Below are 23,005 nucleotides of genomic sequence, written 5' to 3' on the forward strand. Positions count from 1 at the left end.
AAACCAAATACAAACGTTTCCTCTGAAGGTCATCTAGCGGCACTGTGCTATGCACACAGAAGCGCTCACTTGTGCACATATTCTGTGGCTGCTTGCCTTTCCTTTGTCGCATGTGTACGGACCCCGAGACGCATACACTCAGTGAGAGGCACATCTCATGATGCCCGTGGTCGGGCATTTGGGCGACCTCCAGTGGCAACAAGCACACGCGAAGACAGCGCATCTGCGCGGTCTGCGTACACGCAGCCACAGCCGCATGCCGTGTCACCAGCAAATCTATTCTAGAGTATCGGCCCAGAATGGTCACATACTAACATTACATACACAGTGCTAAAGATGTTCGTTTGGTCACATACCCAAAGTTATTGGAAAACTTGAGTCACCGGTTATGTGGAACACACATTATATATATACATATATATAGCAAACTGAGGAGTTCCCCAAGAATGGCAACCGCATTAAACTGCCCAAAATGCAAAAACAGATCGCGCAAATACATCATGCCTGTTCAGGCAGAAAATCGAAGGGAACTATTGCCCCGTGCTTTGACTACTAATAAGTTACCAACCCTTTTTCACACAATAAGTACAGTTTGAGCCCTCGCAAAATACTTTATCAGACTAACTTAGTGATCTCTTAAGCACCCCTTTTACCTGCAGAGCTTATCCTAAAAAACAGTTCATGAAATGTCCACAGCAACGCCCGGTATAACACTGGCAAAAAGTTACAACTTTATTATGCACTTAGAAATACGGAAGCTCGGGCGAGTTTTTAAAAGTTAAAATCATCTCCTAGACAAAGTCATTGTCAATAAATTACAATCTAAAAAAAATTTCTAAAGCTCGGGCACAATTGACTTCAGTGGTGATCCGGCTTCTTCCTGATGGGTGTCAGTTCCGGACTGCCGCTGGCCAGAGGAACATTAGGCCTGCACAAAATGAAAACAAGTTTGTTGACACAAGTACAAACATTCTAAACATTCTGTAGTTCCACACAGTAAAACCTAGGTAGCTTAAAGGCCAACGGCAACAAAATTTCACTTTGGCTAAATTTGTTACTAGTAGTAATACCACTGCACCGATCTTGGCAAAGCTGCAGAGCTGGTAATTGCATAGTTTGCTTGCTAGCTGCCTGTAAAGGGTCCCTCACCAGGTTCAGCCATTTTAAGCATACAAGCACTGACGATCGTGGTGGTGCCACTGACAAACGTAGATTTGAAGCAATTTGTGAAGCAGTTTGGAGCACCTAAATACAGATGTCAGAACTTTGGAGGAAATAAATGCCAATTGCAAGACATGTCCTAGGCACTTTAGAATAATCAAAATTGATGAGGATTATTCCAGAAAGTATGCGCTTGCTGTAAAACAATGCTGCTCTGCCTCTAAGTACAAAAAGGAAAACCTAAATTCGAGTACACCTTTAATTTAGGTGAAGACAAACGTGTTCACACAGCATGCTGCAATATGTTTAATTTGAGTGAAGGTGCTGTCACCTTCAACATCTCATGAATATTTACTGACATATGCCAGCTTAGCCATGTTCAGCAAGGCTGGAGTTATCAGTGAGAAACACCTGGCTTGACTCAATGTAGTCAATGCTCTTTTGAGCCAGGCCAGCCTTGAGCCCTGGCCAATGCTGAAGCAATGATTTAGATGACACGAACCACTTTTCAGCAGTCTGCTTTCCTGATAAAACTGAAGCCTCTTCTCAGCAACTAATTACCAACTGACACCGACCAATTATTTAGACACTAGTAATTCATACAACCTCGATTATTCAAACTATTTTGCAGCACCATCAGTGGCCCAGAAACTATGTAAAGGATGACTGAAATTTCGTATACCTCAAGACCTCATACCGCGTCTCTGTTTGTTGAGTATACCCCATTGCCGCGTCCCTGTTTGTGCCAACTACAGCCTGACGGCGTTAAAGACGACGACCGGGCCGCTGGAGAGTACGAGCACGATAAAGAGAAGACAAAGATGTTCTTTTGCGCTGACCTGCATCCTGCACGTTCTTTTAGAGTACATACAATGCGGTACTGCGACTTGCTGCAATAAGCCCCTGTGCTTTGTGAACTGCGACAATATTAATCTTCAACCCTACTGTTACGCTCTTTCTGTTAAGGTCTTCAAGCATTTGGTGTAACTCTTCCCTAGTGTTGCTGAACAGGACAATGTCATCTGCAAACCAAAGGTTGCTGAGATATTTGCCGTTGATCTGAAATTGGTTCAGTAATAGCTGAGATGGAAATAATTGAAGTTCCGCAAACCCATGATTTCAGGAGGTGAGCTTCACTGCCATCTTTCCCTCCACTTGCTCCCATCTTGCCTCCTCAAGCATACTCCCTTCCCTGCATTTTCCCACACCGAAGCAGGAGGATCACGTGATGCCTTGTCACGAGCCTCGCCTTATGTTTTTTTTTCTCTTGCATTTTTGCTGTGCTGTGTACTTCCGGTGTACTTCCGGTGATGGCCTCGGACGCGAGCTGTTGCATTTCTCATTTCGCGCAGCGAATGATTTTGTGTGCTCTGAACAAGAACACCAGCTAGCATAATAAGTCAGTGCCACAATCGTGAGCATTGAAGCAAGCGTGAGAGAATTAAGGTGCAGGATCGCGGTGGAAGATCTGTTTCGTTCTGTGCGCACGGCTGCACGACTTCGGAACAAGCAGAAGAAACGGAAGTATGACCCTCTTGGTACGTCGCAGAGTAAAACAGACATGCAGATCACTCTTTGCGTGGCCCTTAACTTGTTATCAAGTTTCTTTGTCATTCTCAAGTCTCTGCCCCATATGTCGGCACCGGTAAAATGCACAGATAATACACTTTCCTTTTTAATGGTAATGGTAAGCTTGCAGTCAGAAGCTGACAATGTTTACCGTATGCGTTCCAGCTCATTTTTAATTCTTCTGTGAATTTAATTCTCATGTTCTGGGTTCCCTGTGATTAATTGACCTAGGTAAACATAATCCTTCACACTCTAGAGGCTGACTGGTGATCCTGGGCTCTTGTTCTCTTGCCTGGCTATTGATCATTATCTTTGTCTTCTGCATATTAATTTTCGGCCCCACTCTTGCACTACCTCTGTTAAGGTCCTCAGTCATTTGTTATAACTCATCTGCAGTGTTGCTGAATAGAATGTCATCGGCAAACCAAAGGTTGCTGAAATATTCGCCGTCGATCCTTACTCCTAAGCCTTCCCAGTTTAGTAGCTTGAATACTTCTTCCAAGCATGCATTAAATAGCATTGGAGAGGTTGCCTCTTTGTCTGACCCCTTTCTTTAGAGGTATCTTCCTACTTGTGTAGCATTAAGGTGCTGTGGAATCTCTGTAGATATCTTCCAGGGTATTTACGTCAGCGGTCTGTACTCCTTGATTACGCAATGCCTCTATGACTGCTGGTATCTCTACTGAATCAAATGCCTTTTCGTAATCTATGAAAGCCATATAGAGAGGCCGATTGTACTCTGCAGATTTCTCAATTACCTTATTAATGACATGGATGTGATCCATTGTAGAGTATCCCTTCCTGAAGCCAGCCTGTTGCCTTGGTTGACTAAAGTCCAGTGTTGCCCTTATTCTATTCCCCTTATTGCTCTTATTCCCGGTGCTATACTTGCACAAAATATCGAGAAAGTGTATCCTTGAAAGGGATCGTCCATAAATATTGCAGTAACATGTCAAAGCCAGATGTTGCCATTGCCTTTCACCTGGGCAGTCAAATTAGCACGCTGTCATGGAGACAGTCCGAATCATTGAATGGCATATCTTAAGGTATCCGAAATTTCAGTCATCCTTTGCATGAAGTTGTCAACAAACAAGCGCACCCCAAAAGATTAATTTCAAAACGTACCGGGCAGGAGTCGACGAAAGGCGGGCCGCCACCGGAGACTCTGGCACTGGCAGCAGGCAGGACGCTGGGCTGAAGGCCCGTCTAGGCACTCGAGAAACGCTGCCCGACACTGCGAGGATTGATTAATTAATCTACAATATGATTATGCACAATATATTCCCTGTTCATATGCATTTGGTTGCACGCATTAAAGGGCGCTAAGAAGAAACATTAAACCAGTTTTTATTCGCAAGATATTCATTCAGAAATTATTTTCGCAGTATGAGGTTTATAACTAGAATAGAAAATGAAACTTGAGAGCAGACAAAGGCCACTTGGTGAAAGTCCACACTTGGCATTCAGCAGCAGTTACGCAGACGAGCACGAAGAATGCTCCTGTTGCAAACCCTGTTTCCTCATGGTTATGTTGCGCTCAGTTTTACAAACACGATATTAAGGAAGGACAGGACGTGGACGGACGTAGCGCTACGTCCGTCCATGTCCTGTCCTTCCTTAATATCGCGTTTGTAAAACTGAGCGCAACACAACCATGAACGTTCACCAACTAGCCCCCTTCATTGCTTTACCAACCTGTTTCCTCATCTGCGTTAGCGCAGCTGTATGCCAAGGACGAAAACCAAGCTTCCGTTTCTGGAACTTCGAGTCAGAACTCCAGCACGTAAGCGCGACATCAGATTTCAAGGTAGCATTTTTTATGTATTCTGGCCATTGTAGCGCAGTGAAAATTCCAACAACTTGCCAGGTTCAGTCTTTGGCTGGCTCAGTGAGAATGCAATGTAGTTGATCTTTAGTGATAAAAAATAACCAGCCCTTACCAGACGCCATCAAAATGCTTGACATCACGGTGAGCTGGTGCGGGAACTTCATGAAGACGCTGCCAATCATCTTCAGTTTTTCTATCATAATGCAATACCAAGAATGCCACTTGTGCCATGTGAGGAGTCCTGGTGAGCCACATTAACTAACTAACACAGCTTAACTTAATTTTCTCAGTGTGATATAAGCTAGCCAGACGTGAGAAAAACCTGGTGATGCAACACCTCTAAGAGGGACAAATTGTCAGGCACCTGGACTGTAGCATGATGTAGCATCTAGCATGAAGGAAACCCATACACGGGTTCCTAAAAAAGAAAGCATCGCAGCTGAAGAAAAATTCATCTTTTTCCACCAATCCATCCCTCGACCAACGCCTTTCACGAGGCAGCCGCAGCATTAAGACACTAATCTGAAGGATTATTTCACCTATATACTACGAACATCACTAAAAGTACCCCTCTTACTGCGAAACGAGGCTCGAGAGGCCAGAAAAGACACAAAGAAAAAAAAAAAAAAAAGAAAAAGCACGGGTGCCAACACCAACTTAAGTTCCAACACCAGCTCGCCATAACGTCGTGGATTTTGACAGAGTCTGCTCGGGCCTAGTTATTAGCAGAGAGGACCTACGTTGTGTTTGAAAGGTGCCAAGTACTGAACGTAGCACGTTTCAGGAACTTTTACCGATTCAACGCACCCCAAATGTGCACACACTTTGAGATTCACGACGTCACACACACATACTAGCATTGCAGTGTCAGTGCAAAATTTGGCCAACCTTTACATTAATGTTTCTTTTCTAATATAGTCTAATCTCGTTCATACAATTCCACATAACACATCTTTTTGGATTAATAAATATTTTTATTTTCCCGGCCAACGTCCCAAAGGATCAATATTTTCATGCAGTTATTTCAATAGAGTTTTCACCTTAAATTGGGGAATAAGATGGCAGAGTTAAGTTTTTACTGGTATTTCTAAAACTCCTAGCTTTATATTCCAGTGTACTACCCTGAAAGGTTGTTAATTCCCCACTCATTAATTCTAAATTTCAGATAACTCGAACCAGTCATCACATTCCGGTCCAGAGTTCATATGAGTATGTGTAATGCAGGCCGCTTATTAATTTTAAAATTAGCGCTTCCACCAATAATACGAATCGCGCACCGCCAAGAATCGTTTGAAACCTTCGCTAGAAGCTTTCGTGGCTGAGCGACCGATGGCACAACTGCCAAATCGTTATAATCATTAGGGCATTTGGCTAGTCGCGCTCACTGCGTCCGGCTGCCCGATCTGAAGGGAAAGGCCTGATGGGCATCGACATTGGTGATAGAGCAGGTGGGACCTGCGCGAACTGGTTCTTTCGTGCATTGAAGCTCCGTGCCGCTAGTGGTGGTGTTTTGCCAGGTTTCTGCACACCAATTCTGAGCTTGCCTCAAAGGTGCAAGATGTCTCAGCAGGGCAAGTACTGCATGAAGACTATCAAGATGAAAGTTGAGATTCTGCTACAAGTGAACGAAGGGAAGGCCTGTGAATCTGAGAATGCAAAGAAGATAAGCATATTGGGGAGTATGCTTTCTACATACATCCACAATAGGGAGGCTATCGAAGATGTTTGCAAAGCTGGAGAGATCGCCAGAAGCTGGAAAAAGCTATGCCCAGTGAAGAACACACAGCTTGAGAATGCCGCAATTATGTGGGCGAAATAAATGAGGAGCCGAAGCATCACTCGGAGTGGTCTCATATGACAAAGGTGACCAATTTCACCCAGCGCATGGACACCCAAAACTTGGTCCCCTCCGAAAGCTGCTTCCACCGTTTTAGGGAACGACATAACCTTTACCTTCCGCACATTATCCAGTGAGGCAAGGGATGTGGACGCTGACATGTGCACGATGTGGAGAAGCGGCGCCCTGCAGCAGTATCCTGGCAGCTACTTGCCAAGTGATATTTTTAACGCTGATGAGACAGCATCCTTCTTCAAGCTGCAGCCAGAGAAGACTATCATTTACAAAGTGGACAGCTGTGCTGGTGGCTAGCGCAGCAAAGAGTGGAGCACTGTGTTGGTTGCCGCAAGTATGACAGATGGAAAAGCCCTACTTTTCTACATCAGCAAAATGCAGAAACCGTGGTTTTTGAAAAACATCCCGACTCTGCCGACCGAATATGCTGCCAACAGAAAGGCGTGGACGATGGGAAAGCTATTTAGAAAGTGGCTTCTGAATTTCGACAGAAGAATGGAACTTAGCAGCAGCCAAGTTCTCATCGTGGACAACCGTTCAGCTCCCAAAGTTGGCGTTGAACCCAAAGCCGCAAGGTTAGTTTTCGTTCCCGCCAACATGACTGCGGCCCTATAGCCAATGGATCAGGGCATCGTCAGAAACTTGGCATTTTTACGGGCACCACAAGCTCAAAAGGACGATGTTGCGCGCGGGTAACAAAAAGAACTAGTACATAGTCATGCTGCTAAATGCAATGCACATGTTGGTCCACACATGGGATCATGTTACGGCTGCTAGAATTGCACACTGTTTCTACCACTATGGCTTTGCAAGAAAGAGACAATGGAGCCGAGGAGCTCATTCCTGCATTAGTGTGTGGCGCACTGTGAGATATCAGTTTTAGCAAATACGTCAATGTCGACAGCAGTGCATCAGTGTGTGGTGCCCTAACTTATGAGGAAATTATTACCAAAGAAGTAGGTGATCAGCCTGTGGACAAAGGGGCAAGTTGCGAAGACAGACAAACAGCAGGTGAGCACCATAGCACAAGTAATGAAAGCAGTGGATTTCATACGAGTCTTCAGTTTTAAAAAAGGCAAAGAGGATTCCCTGCATTGTGTCTGTGCAATGAAACAGAGTATGGCAACTGTGGCCTTCACAAAAACACGCAGAAGGCAATTATTGATTTTTCGCCCAATAAATAAAAGTGGAGACCTGGAGGCTTACGAAAAGGGTTCTACTTAAATTGAGGATGACGCAACGAGCTATGGAAAGAAGAATGATAGGTGTAGCGTTAAGGGATAAGAAAAGAGCAGATTGGGCGAGGGAACAAATGCGAGTTAATGACATCTTAGTTGAAATCAAGAAAAAGAAATGGGCATGGGCAGGGCATGTAACGAGGAGGGAAGATAACCGATGGTCATGAAGGGTTACGGACTGGATTGCAAGGGAAGGGAAGCGTAGCAGGGGGCGGCAGAAAGTTAGGTGGGCGGATGAGATTAAGAAGTTTGCAGGCACAGCATGGCCACAATTAGCAGATGACGGTGTAGTTGGAGAAGTATGGGAGAGGCCATTGCCCTGCGGTGGGCGTAGCCAGGCTGATGATGATGATGAAATAAAAAGTAAAAGGGGCTGCCACTGCCACTACCCCCACTGTCCATTCCGGTTATCCCCAACTGGTCGGGAATCTCGCTTCCAAATTACCTCGATTGCTGGGTGGCCTGAGCCGTGAGCGGGGCAACTGGGAGGGCTGCACAACTGGACCTACAGGCAGTCCAGTCTTGGCCTTGGGCTGGGCAGCCACTGGCTGGCTTGCTGTGGTCATGGCCCTTGGAACGGCAGCCACAGACCGCCTGGCACCTGCATTGCATGTCCCAAGTGCTGAATAAATGGCACAAAGGCATTATTTTACTTTTAACAAGTTTAATGGTCCTGTCGAGTTGTGGCCAAGAAAAAGCAGCAGACATTGAGCTTCAGGTGAACTGATCCCCTTGCATGGTCAACATGCCTTCATTTCACTCACCATGTGCACATATTGCTAGAAGCTACCCACTTGGTTGAACTTGCTACCATGTTTGACAAGACACTCGACTTGCCGCATTCCAGTAGCAATGTCTAAAAACTCAGAATGCTCGTTTGCTCATAATGCATGCAGGTAATAATTATATTGTGCGTGTGCTTCAAGCCTGAGATTGAATTTTTATGCTAAAGCAGACTACCACTGACTGCACAGTGAACAGATGAACTAATTACTCCACTTATGATGACACATCAGGAAATCACTTTGTCTTTCTTGCAGCAAGACTGTCTAGAGTTTTGGACCAAAATTTTGTAAAACAGGCTATTATAATTTGCCCCTAACCTCCGCCAAGACAGACACTGCCACTAAAGCCAGTGCCTGCCAACTGCCTTGTCGACTCTTCCAGTGTGAATTTTTCAGCGAAGGCCAATTTTCGAAATAACGAAATTTTGGGTCCACAGAAATTCAAACCTAAAATATAAACAAATGTGAACCTCAAATTAGAGATAAGGACATGACACCGCACAAATGTAAAAGGTCTCAGTACCATACCGAGAAGGATAAAAAAGAAGAACTATTTGGTTCAAGACTCGCGTCTCCCCTTAAGGGGGGACACTGCTGTAAATATTGGCACATGCCTAGGCACTAGAAAGCATAAGGAACAGAACGGGAGGAAAACATTTTTTGATACTATAACAAATATTAGTAATTCTATAGCAATTCAATCTTCACTGTTCTGAATGTGAGTACCCTATTGTTTGATCTAAAGCATAACTGACAAATTTTAAAGCATAAGTTCCAAAATCTGTTCCTACCATTGTGTGCTTTGCACTCTGCTACGAGCCACAATAAAAATTATGGCTCTACCTGCCTTGAAGGCAGAGATATCACTGCCGCAAATCAGCAAGAAGTAAAAAATCAGTGTTTTAAGAAAACTAGAAAAAATTCCAATTAATTCCCACGATAGGGAATTAGTTAAAGTATTAGAACATACTTGTGACGTACTCACGTGCTCGTGACGCCTGCGGCAGAAAGGATGTTCTACATCCACTGCCAAGGTTTGCGAGTGGTGGCGCTGGCTAACACTTCCAAGGTTAGTTCTAGTAGTAACAGATAAATAACCTACTTTTGCTGGTGTTTGGTTCTTCACGCTCATGTGGCAATAGCATGGAGAGGCAAATCTCACCAGGGAGGAGACTCTGTCGTGCCGCCTTCTCCGGAACAGTGGAAAGCCTGGTCGCAGAGCCTCGTGCCGTCCCGCTGGTCGCCCCACTCACTGCAGTGTGAGCAAGTGTGACCACATGAACAAGCGTGAGAGTTGCTTCACTGCACCACACAACGTAGAGTAAAACACCAAACCCCTCCGATTGCTTGCCCCAAAGCAATATAGTAAACACTGCTTGTAAAACAGCAGCAGCAGAGCTGGTAATTTTAAATACAGACATTTTTTTTTTTTTAGGCATGTTTATGTCACTGCATTCCCATGTGTTTCTATTGGGGGTGTGCAAGTACACACAAACCTCGTTATACTGAATTTCAAGGGGAAGCTGAAATTACTTTGCTGTATACATTACTTCGTTATACCGACTACAGTCAAAAACAGATATATCGAACCCACATATAACGAATTATTGCGCATATCGAACAGCTGTAAAATGCCCTCAAGGATACGATGCAAATGTATAGGGCTGGTATATATTGAATTGCCTATATATCAAACTTTTTGTGATCCCCTTCAATTTCTATGTATCTAGGCTCAACTGTATTTCCCTTTACTGCAGTACATGCCCAATGGTGTACACAACCTTAAACATGCGAAGACTATGGCTCTGTGGCCTGCTGAAACTCCATGCGGCTGTACATCCAATAAAAATTTAACAAAACAGCAAAAGCCTGCGGCATGTGGAGCAAACGACTTTTCAACACTTGACACAACAGCCATAGCGTCCTTATGTTCCAATGGGATTTCTTGCTTCCACTTTCCACTTGGCTCATTCATGCCGTCGTGAAACCGGCGAAACAGCAACACAGTCGAATGCGACAGCTAGCATGCTATGATGTGAACGACGTCAGCCATGTTCGAGCAGCCCAGGGCACACAGCACTGTGCGCTGACTACACAGCTGGGGCGGCATTCTCGAGAGACATTCATGAGTAACCTCCATGACTTTCAAAGCCAGTTTCACTTTCATAGGATTTTGCAAACCTGTCAAAGCATATGGCCAGCAGAGATTGGCACAGTGTCAGAAATGTGAATGTGCGCGCAGACTCGCTTGACCCGGGAAAGCGAAACTCCTATCCATTGCTCCCTTGGCCCAGTGGCTGCTGTAGCTCCACTGTGCGAGCGCACTGGCTTGGCTTGGCCAGCTTATGCCAGTTTCACACAATTTTGGAGGTCACGTCCGGCTGCATCAACCCAGTGCGGCATGCAGCAGTGAGTGAGAGAAGTGAAGGCATCGGTTTTTAGCACACTGCGTACAAGCATCATCGTTTATACGTGGCATGGTGCAGTTAGACATGGCCTCCGAGATTGTTACCTCGACGGGTGCGCCTAGCTTCACCAGCTACGTGCTGCAGCAAGAGAGATGCTATAAGGTAACAAGTAACGCTTGCGCACAGCCAAGCTCTGGTGAGAAGGACCAGCACTGCTCAACAGTGTATTCGATGTGGGAATTTTTAACTGCCACACCAAGCTACAGCAAGCTTGTGCAACGGCAGCCAGCTAGTTCCAGTCCCGATAGGAAGTCATGCGAGTTGGGATCCCAACACAACCTGAAGCTGCCCAAAGTTTGCAAAATCGAACGCCGGGACAGCTGGGCATGGGATAAACATAAACGTGCGACCAGCATGGCAGCGACAGGCGAGGCCACTGCCATATTGCCAACTACACCGAGCACGTGCTTAGCGTAATTTATACGTTGTCGGGTTGAGAATACATACACTCGAACCTCGTTATAACGAAATGGGATATAACGTAATAATCGGTAACAAAATGAAGGAAATTTCCCTTGAAATCCCAATAGAGATTTAAAATCATTATAACCAAGTGAAATTGTGTTGCCGATGAATATAACAAACTACATTTGTCTCCAAAACCGAAAAGTACCCGACTGTTCCACGCTCCACGGGCTGGCAGCTGGGCGGGACCTTAGAGATCACACTGAGTGCAATCTCAGAGGCCACAAGCTGGCCGAGTCAAGCCAATGAGGCAAAGTTCACTCACCTCCTCAATCGCACAGTGCCACAGTGTATTGTGTGCCATGTGCTACTGCAACGAGCCAAGTGGAAAGCAGACACGAAAGGCCATCACAATGGTGATGAAGGCAGCTATTTAAAGACTGTCGCGTCAGCTGCTAAGTGGATAGTTGCATTCACCAATTATCTTTTTGTTTTATTAAAATTTCCTCGCATGCCTGGCTGTGTAGCGGTTTCGCAGGCCTCAAAGCCATCTTATTTCCATTCCAGTTGTGCACCCAATCGGGCATATATTGCGGCAAATGGCAATAATGGATATAACGGAGTAACAGATATAAAGGTCATTTCAGCTCCCCCTCTAACTTCGTTATAATGAGGTTAGAGTAGTCGCATTCGGGGATACGATGCAGTTTCACAAGATTTCACGTGTCTCAGCATAGGAGGCGCGCTAGGCCAACTTTCCTTTGCACAGCAAAACAAAAGGCCTCCGATGCATACAATGCCAAGACGACAAATTGCATGTACCCCGAAAGCAATCGCTCGAGGATGCCTGCTTGTACGTCCTCAACATCGACGAGTTGGCATTTTGTCATCATATGACTAGACACGAAAAAGCAGGATGCCAGGTATGTCTTATACGCATCGAATTTCATGCTGACCTGCTTGTGCTTCGATTTCAGAAAGTTTGTTTTGACTGATGGTGCTTCTCGTCTGGCCCTGTGCTGAAGGAGCTGGGGCTGCAGCTGGCGCATAAGAATGCACCCGGCCTGCTACCAGCAAAAGTTTCACACAAAGAACAGGATTGGTTGATCATGAGAGCAATAAGCTATGTTCTTGTGACCATTACTGAACCAGTGCATTCTTTTTACAACGGCCTATTTAGAACACAAGAGTTTCAAGCTGCCACCCAAATATACGAGATGGAACACACATTGGCTAGCTGCAACACCTTCGCTAACTACAGAAAAGGGAGATGTGTGGCACTGAAATGGTGTGGGACTGAGAGTCCACAACTTGCACGGAACACAATGCAGATATAGCATGCATGCATGAGAGCACGGCGCACTGTTCATGACCAAAAGGAAGGTTTCAAGGGATGAATGGGTGGACCCGCGCACACACGCACCCACACACCCACACACCCACACCCACACACACTCACACACACACGATGCAGAGCTTCAAAAGGTTGGCCACCACTCATATCGGACCGCCTCGCAAGGTGGAACGGTGCGTTAGAACTTTAGGTGACAACACTAGAAGTAATGAAGACTGAAGGTGACCGCAGCAAGCTGGCTGAGCAAGGTAAAGGTCCTCAAGCGCCCGCATTGCAATCAGTCAAGTCCCCACAAAGATACCAGCGAGCACTCATCACCCCTTTTTTGTCATATGCTAGCCAGAGAACTTGTAGAGAGTAGCCAGACCAAAATTGTCCTGGCTGGTTCTGGCAGCACACGGGTAGTAAAACAAACGCGCAGCGGAAGTGCGTCGCACGGTGGGTGAAGCAACTCGAGAAAAACGAAGCCATTCAGGCTGGCTTTGGCAGCCTGCGGGTAGCCATAAGTGGAAGCCAAAAGCGGCCTCATTGCCCTCATCAGTGCCGACATCAAGGGTGCAGTTGGCGGAATTTGCCACTGCTTGAAATTGCCTAGGAACATGTGGCCGTTTAACACCCAATTAACGTGGGTTGCATGCACAGAACTTTCGCAACAAATTGCAAGTGCTGCCTTCACAACTGATTGGCTCGACTTGGCTTGTCCTGACGTGTGGGCAGAATTGGCAACTAGTGGACTGACTAGGCTTCGCTAGTTTCAGTATTGAGAAGGTGCTGGCAACATGGCCGACAACCATGTCTGTGACATATCAAAAACAAAATACACTGCTATTTCTGCTTGACTTGGTGGCTAAATTAGTACAAGTCTTGCAGTATGAGTTCAAGGTATCACATGGCCCACTGTAAGGTATACAAAATTTCGGTCATCCTTAAAAATTAAGTCTATGGGGTCAGCGGCTGTGCAAATAATCAAACAAGTCTGAATTATCAGTGTACACATTAAGGGTTCGCAATATATCCCAGAAAGCATGTCCTTAAGGAAAATATATTGCAAGTATCTCAAGAGAACCAGAAGCAGCAGTATGACCTCCATCACCGATGTTCATTTTTCGCCCAGCGCCGTCGTGTTGCTTTGGTCACCATCCCGTAAAGTTCACGTTCGTGAAAGACTACTCTCCTGTTACATAGAACAATATTGCGTGCTCCGCCAAGTGACCGATGTCACCTATGAAATCATTCTAGCCACACCCACTACGTCCTCCGCTGCGACAACCAGCGACATTGTCCACGTCGCATGGCTCAAGCCCTACAACTGTCCAGACATTTTAGATATTTAACAGCACCGGGATGGTGCTTTTGCTGCTGGGAGTAGTATTATGGTAACATTGACAGATGCTGAAAAGACAAGCTACCACGAGAAACATCAAGTGTCTGAACACTTGGCACAAGCGAGTGCCTATTTTCCACTCTGGCTGCAGCATAAATACGGCGCATACAGTCACTTTTTTCCATGCCTTTCCATGCATGACAATATTTGATTGAACTGAGGTCGCGCAAGATGAAGAGACCAATTGGGTGCCAACCTGGCTGGAGGCTTCTCCTCGAAGCAGCAGCTGCTCCTGCAGACGGTTCGAGTGGCCTACGTGGCTCGGGCAAAGCTGGCCCCAATTGGGCTTTTGGCCGCTGGGTCACGGTGGGCGCAGATGGCATTGGCACCCTTCGAGCAGGTTTCGACACCCCAGAGGCAGACCCAGGCTAGAAAAAGTGGTTGAGAACAACTTAATCGCATGAGGTTCATAATGGTAATTTGACAAGAAAGTAGAGAGCATTCAGTCACCTTAATGACAACTTTGTCTTTCTGAAGTCTTGATGACTCATTAGTGACTTGTCTGGCAACTAATTAGCCAGTAAATTGCCTTGGTAAAATTCCTCAAGGAACTGTGGCAGAGTTTAATGCCATGCCCACATTTTATGCAAAGAGGGATATATCTGTATTTGTTGTTTCTACAGATGTACTGACTAACTTAACTCTTTGAGGCTCAATGACGTAAATATAAGGCACCGTGAACAAGTCAAAAAATGGTCGATGCCGTATATTTACGGTGCCGTCTGTAAGTTTAAAAAGCGCGCCAATTTCCTAACTTTTTCTTTTCTATCATGTGCTGCCACTATGTGGGAATACAGCGAATTTCTTTCGTGCGCCTCCCTCTGTCGGTTTTCGTTGCATGGTTTGTTTTAGAACTAGTTCGCTCCCACGCATCCATATACTGCCACTCGTGCATTGGCATGCGCGCGGGTGGGAGGCGGTTTGGGTTTTGTTCCGCAGGCAGTTTCGGCTTCTTTCGCTTGCAAAACTGATGGCTATCTCGTTACTAATTGCTCAAAGGGCTACCGCTTGTTGCTCGCTCGTTTAGTGCTCACAGGGGTGCGCATAGGAAGGATGCAGTCGTGCATGCGTTTTTGTTGCTTTTTTTTTTTTGGACACTCGCAAAAACTAATTGCCTCTGGTTGGTGATATGATGAAGATTAGCGGAAGTTTGTCACACATTTTGCTTTTTTTGACGGGCACACAACCCCACAGTTTTCTTCAGTGCGCGCTCCTACGCAGATCGATTACGCTATGGACGTAAATATTAGTGTAAGAGCAGGAACAGGTGAGAGTTGCGAAATATTCTCGTGTGCGCATGTTCAAAGCCTTGAACTATGTGTATAACAATGCATCAAATTTTTAATTCTTATAACTTTGTTTGCTTTTCATGAACGAAGAGTACGTATATACCAACGCAAAACATCTTTTTCTCACTTGACGGTCCCCTAGAAAAATTACAGTAAATTTTTTCAAAACAAGTCCCTAAGAAGAATTGGAATCTGCGAATAAAAAAAAAATCGACCCTAGGCGGTCGCACGTGGCGAAAACAATCGACCCTCAAAGAGTTAATAGCAGGGATGTGCAAATAGCGAACAGTATATTTCTAACTAAACATTGTAAAAAATAAAACACCAATTATTGAACCGAATATCCGAAAAATTCGGTGATATTCGAGTATTTGCACACCCTTACTTAGCGATTGATATGGGTGCATCGAAGCTGCTTTTATAGGCAAAACGCAATCTTGAGATGTTATACCAATTTAAAAAAAAAATGGGCAGTTATGCCATTTCACATTCTGACCATTGAGTTAGGTTCCTTTGTGCATGCCAGTTATCACGGTAACAAGGATAAGGCAGCTTTCCTCATTAAGAAAAAGAATGTTACAGTGACTGCTGCTACGGGCTCTGAACTTGCCTGGGAATGTCTGCAGCTGTGTGACAGACACACAGGTGTACATTATGTGCTGTTGCTTACATGCAACACTCAAGTAAAAACATAAGTAGGGCCCTGCATTTTTGCGCGAAAACTACACAGCTCAGGAAACATCTGCAGCTAGAAAATTTTCCATTAGGATTTTTCCAGTTAACCGAGAAGAAACTTATGTTATTCACTTTAGAACATGTTGAAGTTTGAAAGTGAAGTAGAACAGGACGTCTTCTAAGTAGACACAACTTACCAAGACTAGAACTTGGTATCCACGATATCCACGGCGAAAGACTGCCAAAATATAGACTAGTGTTCCAGTTAATCCAAATTGGATTAACTAGAACACCAATTGCGGTTTTACATGCCGAAACCATGATCTGATTGCGAGTCACGCCGTAGTGAAGGACTCCGGAAATTGGGCTACCTGGGGTTCTTTAACATGCACCCAAATCTAAGCACAGCGGTGCTTTCGCATATCGCCCCCATCGAAATGCAGCCACCATGGACGGGATATGATCCCGTGACCTCGTGCTTAGCAGCTGAACACCATAGTCGTTAAGCAACCACAAGAGCACCAGCTTAACAATGCTTTTGGGAAAACTACTAGCTGGAACATCAATATTTTCGTAGCACATTTCTAAGGACGCATATTGAAGCCTCCACACAATGTGCTCCCTCTGCTCTCTTGAAACAATAAAAGCACTCCAGGTTCTTGAGCGCATCAATTGAGCCTGTAGCCCAGTCCCACTGCAAACCGAGTGAGTGATTGATTAAGTTGATGTCTGAAATATGAAGATCATGTTTTAATTGCTTGTTGCGATAGATCTTATGAAATAGGTGTACTAGATATGGGACAGTTTCCGGCAGCTAGAAAGAGCTAAACACACACTCATTTCTTGCTCAGCATACAATATATCTATGGTGATGCAATCAGGTGGGCACCCTTTCCTTCCTGTGTGTGCCTGTCACATCCTGCCTTGTCTTGTTAGGAGTTGTAACGGTGGTGCTTCTTTACCTGGTTTTCAGCAATTTCCGTTTTAAAAGGTGACTCAACGAAAGCCGATTCCAACAGCTGGATAGTCTACAACTTTATTTTGAGTGCAATTAAATTCGATTCTGGAGCTTTATGTGCCAAAAACACAATTTGATTACAAGGCACACCGTAGTGGGGAACTCCAGATTCATTTTGACCCCCAAGGAATCTTTCATGTGCCCCCATGGCCTGGATTTGATTCCACGACCTCACGCTTGGCCGCGTAACACTATACCTGCCAAGCCACCGTGGCGGGCTTTCTTGAGAGTGCAGCAAACCTCATCAATATTGTTTCAGTAGATGCCAAATGAAGAGACTTTTCCATTCCCATGTGTTAGGTAGGAGAACTAAGAAAAATAAGTTAAGGGGAGACCCTTCTCTTCAGAGCCAAAAACGGGAGCAATGGGATGCATAAAGATATTTGGGCCAGACTGGTGCAGAGCATTTACTCTTGCTTGATTGGATATTTGTATCATCCTTCATTGATTAGGCCTCTGCTCTTATCACAAACAGGTTGTGGAATGTTCTCTCAAAACTGCATTTCTGGCAGTGTCGCCTGTTCAGAGTGATGATATCTCTGATTCTACATATCCTATCACAATATTTTTTTTGGCAGAAAGGTAGACAAATAGAGATTGCAGTGGGCATATAATATATATGAACATTATGACAAATCTGAAACGTAACAAGTTGTCCTGGGTGTTACAATGGGTCCACATTTAAAAATTTAACTGATTCAAATCAGTCTAGAGCATTCATTCTTGTACCACTGCATGCTCAGATTACTCATTTTTAGATAAAATATACAGTATTATGCGATACATAATTTAGTAAACAGCACTTCTCCAAGCAGGCTAACATTGTATTTAGTTGTAAAAAGATTTGCTATGCAAGAAAACAATTATGTATTTTATCAGTTCATGGAAATACACAACTTCCTCAAGTTTCACTAAAATCTACTCAAAAATAATTTTTTAGAACTTCACTGTAGGGTCTCCCCTTAAGCTGCTTTAGTAGCCCAAAATTAGTAGCTGCATGTAGCTGCATCCTACAATACAACTGAATCTCAATAATTCGAACATGCTTCATTTGTATTTTCGGTTTATTCGAATTGATGCTGCAGTCCCATCAAAGTTATGTGTATTCCAATGGGCAAAAACACTCAGTAATTCAAACGCACAAGCATTTGCGATGGTTAATTTGAACATAGTGCGCTTCGGCAATGCTCTCAGCAGCGTGCCAAATCACACGGCGCACCTCCGACCAGCATTGCTTTGACTCTGCTATAGAGGAAAGGCTTAGGAGAAAGCCCTCAACGCCTTGCACGAAAGAGAAAAAAAAGTGGCGGAAATTTTATGCTCTCTCAAACGGCAATGTCGCCGTTTCTGCATCGTGCGATGATGCCCCAGCTACACAAGCAGCAAAACACGCGCCGCAGGACAAATCGGTCCTGGGCCGACTGTTCATGGCCAGCCGCGGCAGCAAGCCAGCCATGAGCGGAATAGACCAATAAGAGTGGCTTCTACAGTGACGTACACGCTGGGAACTGGCACCATGCAGGCCCGCCGGACCGCTCTATTCGTACCTGTGTCTGATTCAGCCGGACCACTTGTTGCGCGCGATCCTCTGCTCACGTCAGCTCTCGCTCGCACTTGCTTTGGTTGGTCTCGTTCGCGCTTGCTTTTTACAACTACGCGTCTGAACTGAGACGTCCCGATGGAAAGGTCGTTAGAGAAAGTGTGCCACATCCAATTCTGTATGACAAGACAGACCCTGAATACAAGGACACTAAGACGACAGCCAGGGCCTTTCTCCTTGTCTTTTGAACGCCACAACAGAAGGGAGCACACCAAGATAATTATGATCAGTGGCAATGACTTCGTCATCTTGCAGAGACATGATTCGGGTTAAGAATGCAAGACGAAGAAAGTAAACAGCGCCGATCTGTCAGCAGACAAAGGAAAAAACGTGCGAGCATGCAGAGGGGAGCAACAGCGGAGGCCCAGTCCTGGCCTCGGCAACTCCGCTGCTTCTGTGGCCCAGTAACTCCCCCGTAACTCCCTCCCACTTCCCCTAGCCAATTCCCCCATAACTTCCTCGTTTTCCACAGCCTCCGCGCGCACCAGCCCTGGGGCCATCAGCCCAGAGAGCCCGGCGCCAGCTTAGCCCGCTCCTTGAAGTTTCGTTTTCTGCCGTTAACGGGAAGCAAGCATTGGCCAGTGTGGGCAGTTTCGTGGTCCTCGCTCACTCTGTACTTGCGTGCTGCAACATTTCAAGACTTGCACGGTTCGTGCACCAAGCTATGGTGCATGAATACTTCAAAAACAAGTCCTTTTAATTCCAACATTTTTTGGGCTCCTTTGAGTTCAAATCATCGAGATTCAGCTGTACCAAAAAGATCATACTGTGAAAGGAGGCTTAGTAAACCAAAACATAGTTGCAAAAATGAAGGACAGGTGGCACCAGTGCTTTAAGTTTTCTGGCCAGCTCATTGTGACAAGAATTATTACAGCGTCTGCTCAGGCCTAGTTAATCCCATCTCAGTAAAATGAAACGCACTGGATTTTGAAGGAGTCAAAAAAACGAGCTCGGAGTTTTCTGAAGCAGTTTCTCGTATTTGGGCTGATCTGCAACTGGAGTTCTCCCACGAAAGTTATACTTTAAACCTCATATTCTCTTGCCTTCTTCAAGAGAAGGGAAGCGCAGTAGAGGACGGCAGAAGACTAGATGGAGTGACGAAATTAGGAAATTTGCGGGTGCTATTTAGAATCGCTTGGCGCAGGACAGGGGTAATTGGAGATCGCAGGAAAAGGCCTTCGTCCTGCAATAGACATGAATAGGCTGATGATGATGATGATTCTCTTCTAATAATCAACCAATTATACCAAAACTGACAAAGTTTTGAAAGATTCAGTTTAAGCTGACTCAGTCTTCCTCTGCAGTGTTCAACTGCTGCTGCTATGACCAAGATAGCAGTTTTTGCACTGCATCATGTGTGCAGCCATAGTATGTAGTGTTCTTTTTATTGCTTGATTAAGTTTACTGGGACAAGGGTTAACGAAGCCAAAATGTGCTATGACAGCAACCTTATAAAGGAGGCGACAGGTAGGTATGCTACAAAAATAATTGATTTACGACGGTAAATGCTCTATAGGGACATAAAAGCAAGAATAGCAGGGTATAAAGGTACACTAAAGCAAAGCAATGGGATTATAATGCTGAAAATGTGAAGATTCATTGCCATATAGACTAGGTGAGAAACAAGCACAGCAACAGCTTTGGCACCAGCAGCTCACGACTGACCCTCACACCCCAGCAATGAAAATGCTCAAACACTGCCCACAATGTTCAGGGTGTCTACCAAGTTGACATTTCCAAATTCCCCGAGTTATCCAGGTTTTCCCCGAGTGCCTTTGCACATTTCCCTGAGTGATGCAGAACTATGTTTTATGTCAAGACGGGCTGAAACCATATCGCCTGATGCTGTCACTCTCTAGTAAGCACATGAAAAAAAAAAAAGAGACTTAATCCAATTTGACTACCAAGGAGTAGTCTTTATATTATTCAAAAAGAGAATAGAAGGCAGGGGTTAGTAAAATGCATAGCAAATAAAGTGTCTTCGAAAAAAAATGCAAATGAAGTCGGACATTCACAAATACAAATAAAAAGGAGATGCACATAGAAGCAAATATATTTGAACACGAGTTATTTCTATCAACTGATGGCAAGCTCAGTGGTATGAGGCCCGAATGTTCTCACAATTGAGATTCTCTCTGAACAGCTCGTATGTCAACCTCAACTGTCCTGACATACTCTCAGCCCGCGCACGACGCCCGAGCGTTGTGTTTCACTGCTTTAAAGAGTTTATTTTGGTTTGGATGAGGGACACCTGCATCTCAGCATCAGCCAAAATTTTTTTTGAGCTCAAACTTCTTCAAAACGGCGGCAGCAAGCTTCCTTTCCCGTTTATTCCTCAATGCGTACATCATTTCTGTTCTTGTCCTCCTGCCATTCGTTCGCCCCAAGGACCATTTGAAGCATCTTGGTCAGTTGCACAGTCAACGACCAATTTTTAGAACTCCCTAGGGGTCGGGAAAACGTTCAAAAAATCGGCCAGTTGGAAAAAAATAAATGCGTGTCATTTACTGCCCTTAGGGGCTCAAACCGTGACAGGCACGTTCGAAAACGCTCTGAAGGCCTGTCGGTACACATATTAGGCATATCGGCGCTCGTACTGCGACAGAAAATACCGGGTGCACGCGTGTATAATTAAGGAATGCATACTGCGTTCCGTGGCAATAACCCCTTCCCACGCTTGTTATGCTTCACTGCAATACTTTTGCGTATGCTTCACCATGTAACATTTCTGTACAAAGGCGAAGCTAACTTTCGGGAACCGGCATTATGCAACGCACCGTGTTCTCCAAGTTCCTAAGCCAATCGCGAGGACCACAAATGCGGAGTCCATGCCATTGCTGACAGCAGCTAATTCTTTCAATAAAAAAACTCTGCACCCAACGGCAAGAAGCTTCATAGCGAACGTCGAAGCAGCTAGGCCTAGCGTTGCCGCAGTAGTGGGCTGCCAGCGGATCTGCGTGCGAGAGTGTCGGTTCGAGGTGGCGAAGTAATCAAAACGGCAGCGGTGGTGCCTTTGATTATTGCCGTTTCGGACCTGCGGTCACGGCAAAACGTCCGGAAAATCGGACGGCGAAGAGTCCTTGCGTCCGAAATTTCACACGTTCCGATACGTTGACTCTATGGGTTACGTGGCGGTGCCGCGAAGCCGTCCAAATTATCGGGAATCCGGAAAGTCGGTCGTTGACTGCACGCTGGCAACTCCTCCAGCCGACGACAGCGCGTCAAAGACGATTCATTACGATTCCTGTCTGTTGCTCGAGCCAGCATTACCGCGACTTTGGACCCTTTCAATAAAATTGCCGCTAATTTTCCCTAATAGAGGCCCAAATTCCCAGAGTTTTCCCTGACTTTTTCCAGACTACCCAAAATCCCTGAGAATTCCCGGTTTTCCCGGTTGGTAGACACCCTGACGTTACAAAAACAATAAGATCACTGGACAAGTACAGTGAAACCTCATTAAACCGTAGTTGACCAGAGCTCAGAAAAGGTATGTACGAAACGGTAGCACTGCTTAACCGAAATAGCACGAGACCACCCACTTATCTGTCAAAAACGGAACTCTGAGAGAGTGCGATGAAAGGGGAAAAAACTTGCAGTATTTATTCATTTCATGCAAAAAAAGTTATTTTCGTTCGATGCCGCGGCGGCCTAGCAGTGACAACAGCGGCTTCAAATTTACTGAAGCTGCGAAGCCAGCTTTTCAGCCAGCCCCCTCTTCTCGGCAAACACTCTCATGGCAGATTCCTTGTTGGCGTTGGCGTTGTTGTTGTTGACGCAGGTGGTAGCGCTGCAGAAGTCGCGGGGCGCCTTTTTCATTGCAGGGTGCTGTTCTCGTCGCGACGACTGCATTCATGAGGCAGACATAACGTGCAGCTTCTGCCACTGTTGAGCCTGAATCGCCTGTGCTGTTGCTTTCCGTGTCGTCCTCATCCCTGTCGCTAATTGACACTTCGGCAACAGAGGCAATGATGGCGAAAAGTCTAACCTCGTAGCAGACATCTCTTCACGGTCGCAGCAGCGTTGCCGTGCAACTTCTTCGCATTCCAAATGCCACACGCCGTAGTCAACAGTAGATCCCTGTTGCGTGCCAGCGCCAGCTTCTTCATGTCACGTTCGATAACACAAACTATGTCTAATTTTTCTTCTATGCTGAGCAACCGATGTGTTTTTTATCTGAGCTTCGGCATGACGCAAGTCCTTGTTTACATGACACCACAACGCTCTATGGCATGTCGCCAAAATGATGATGTGGCTTCATGCGCAACGCACATGGCGTCTGGAGGCCCCTGTCCTGATCTCTGAGGCTTGTTCTGCCGGGCCACCCGATGGAGACGACGCACTGCCGTGTTTGCGCGATAAAAAGTGGAAACACTACGTGT

General features: G+C 45.5%; 1 protein-coding gene across 1 annotated transcript in view; it reads right to left on the reverse strand.

Moving 5' to 3' along the window:
- Positions 1-708: 708 nt before the first annotated feature.
- LOC126529653 (uncharacterized) overlaps positions 709-23,005 on the reverse strand; it is a 46,818-nt gene continuing 24,521 nt past the window's right edge. Inside the window, exons 7-11 of the mRNA XM_055069931.2 lie at positions 14,241-14,412; positions 9,596-9,685; positions 8,094-8,249; positions 3,856-3,964; positions 709-928 (exon numbers count right to left, since the gene is read on the reverse strand). Of these exons, the coding sequence (XP_054925906.1) occupies positions 859-928; positions 3,856-3,964; positions 8,094-8,249; positions 9,596-9,685; positions 14,241-14,412 (597 nt within the window). The 3' untranslated portion in view covers positions 709-858. The remainder of the gene's footprint in view (positions 929-3,855; positions 3,965-8,093; positions 8,250-9,595; positions 9,686-14,240; positions 14,413-23,005) is intronic.

The sequence above is a fragment of the Dermacentor andersoni genome, chromosome 9, assembly GCF_023375885.2.
Source record: "Dermacentor andersoni chromosome 9, qqDerAnde1_hic_scaffold, whole genome shotgun sequence".
Taxonomy (NCBI): domain Eukaryota; kingdom Metazoa; phylum Arthropoda; class Arachnida; order Ixodida; family Ixodidae; genus Dermacentor; species Dermacentor andersoni.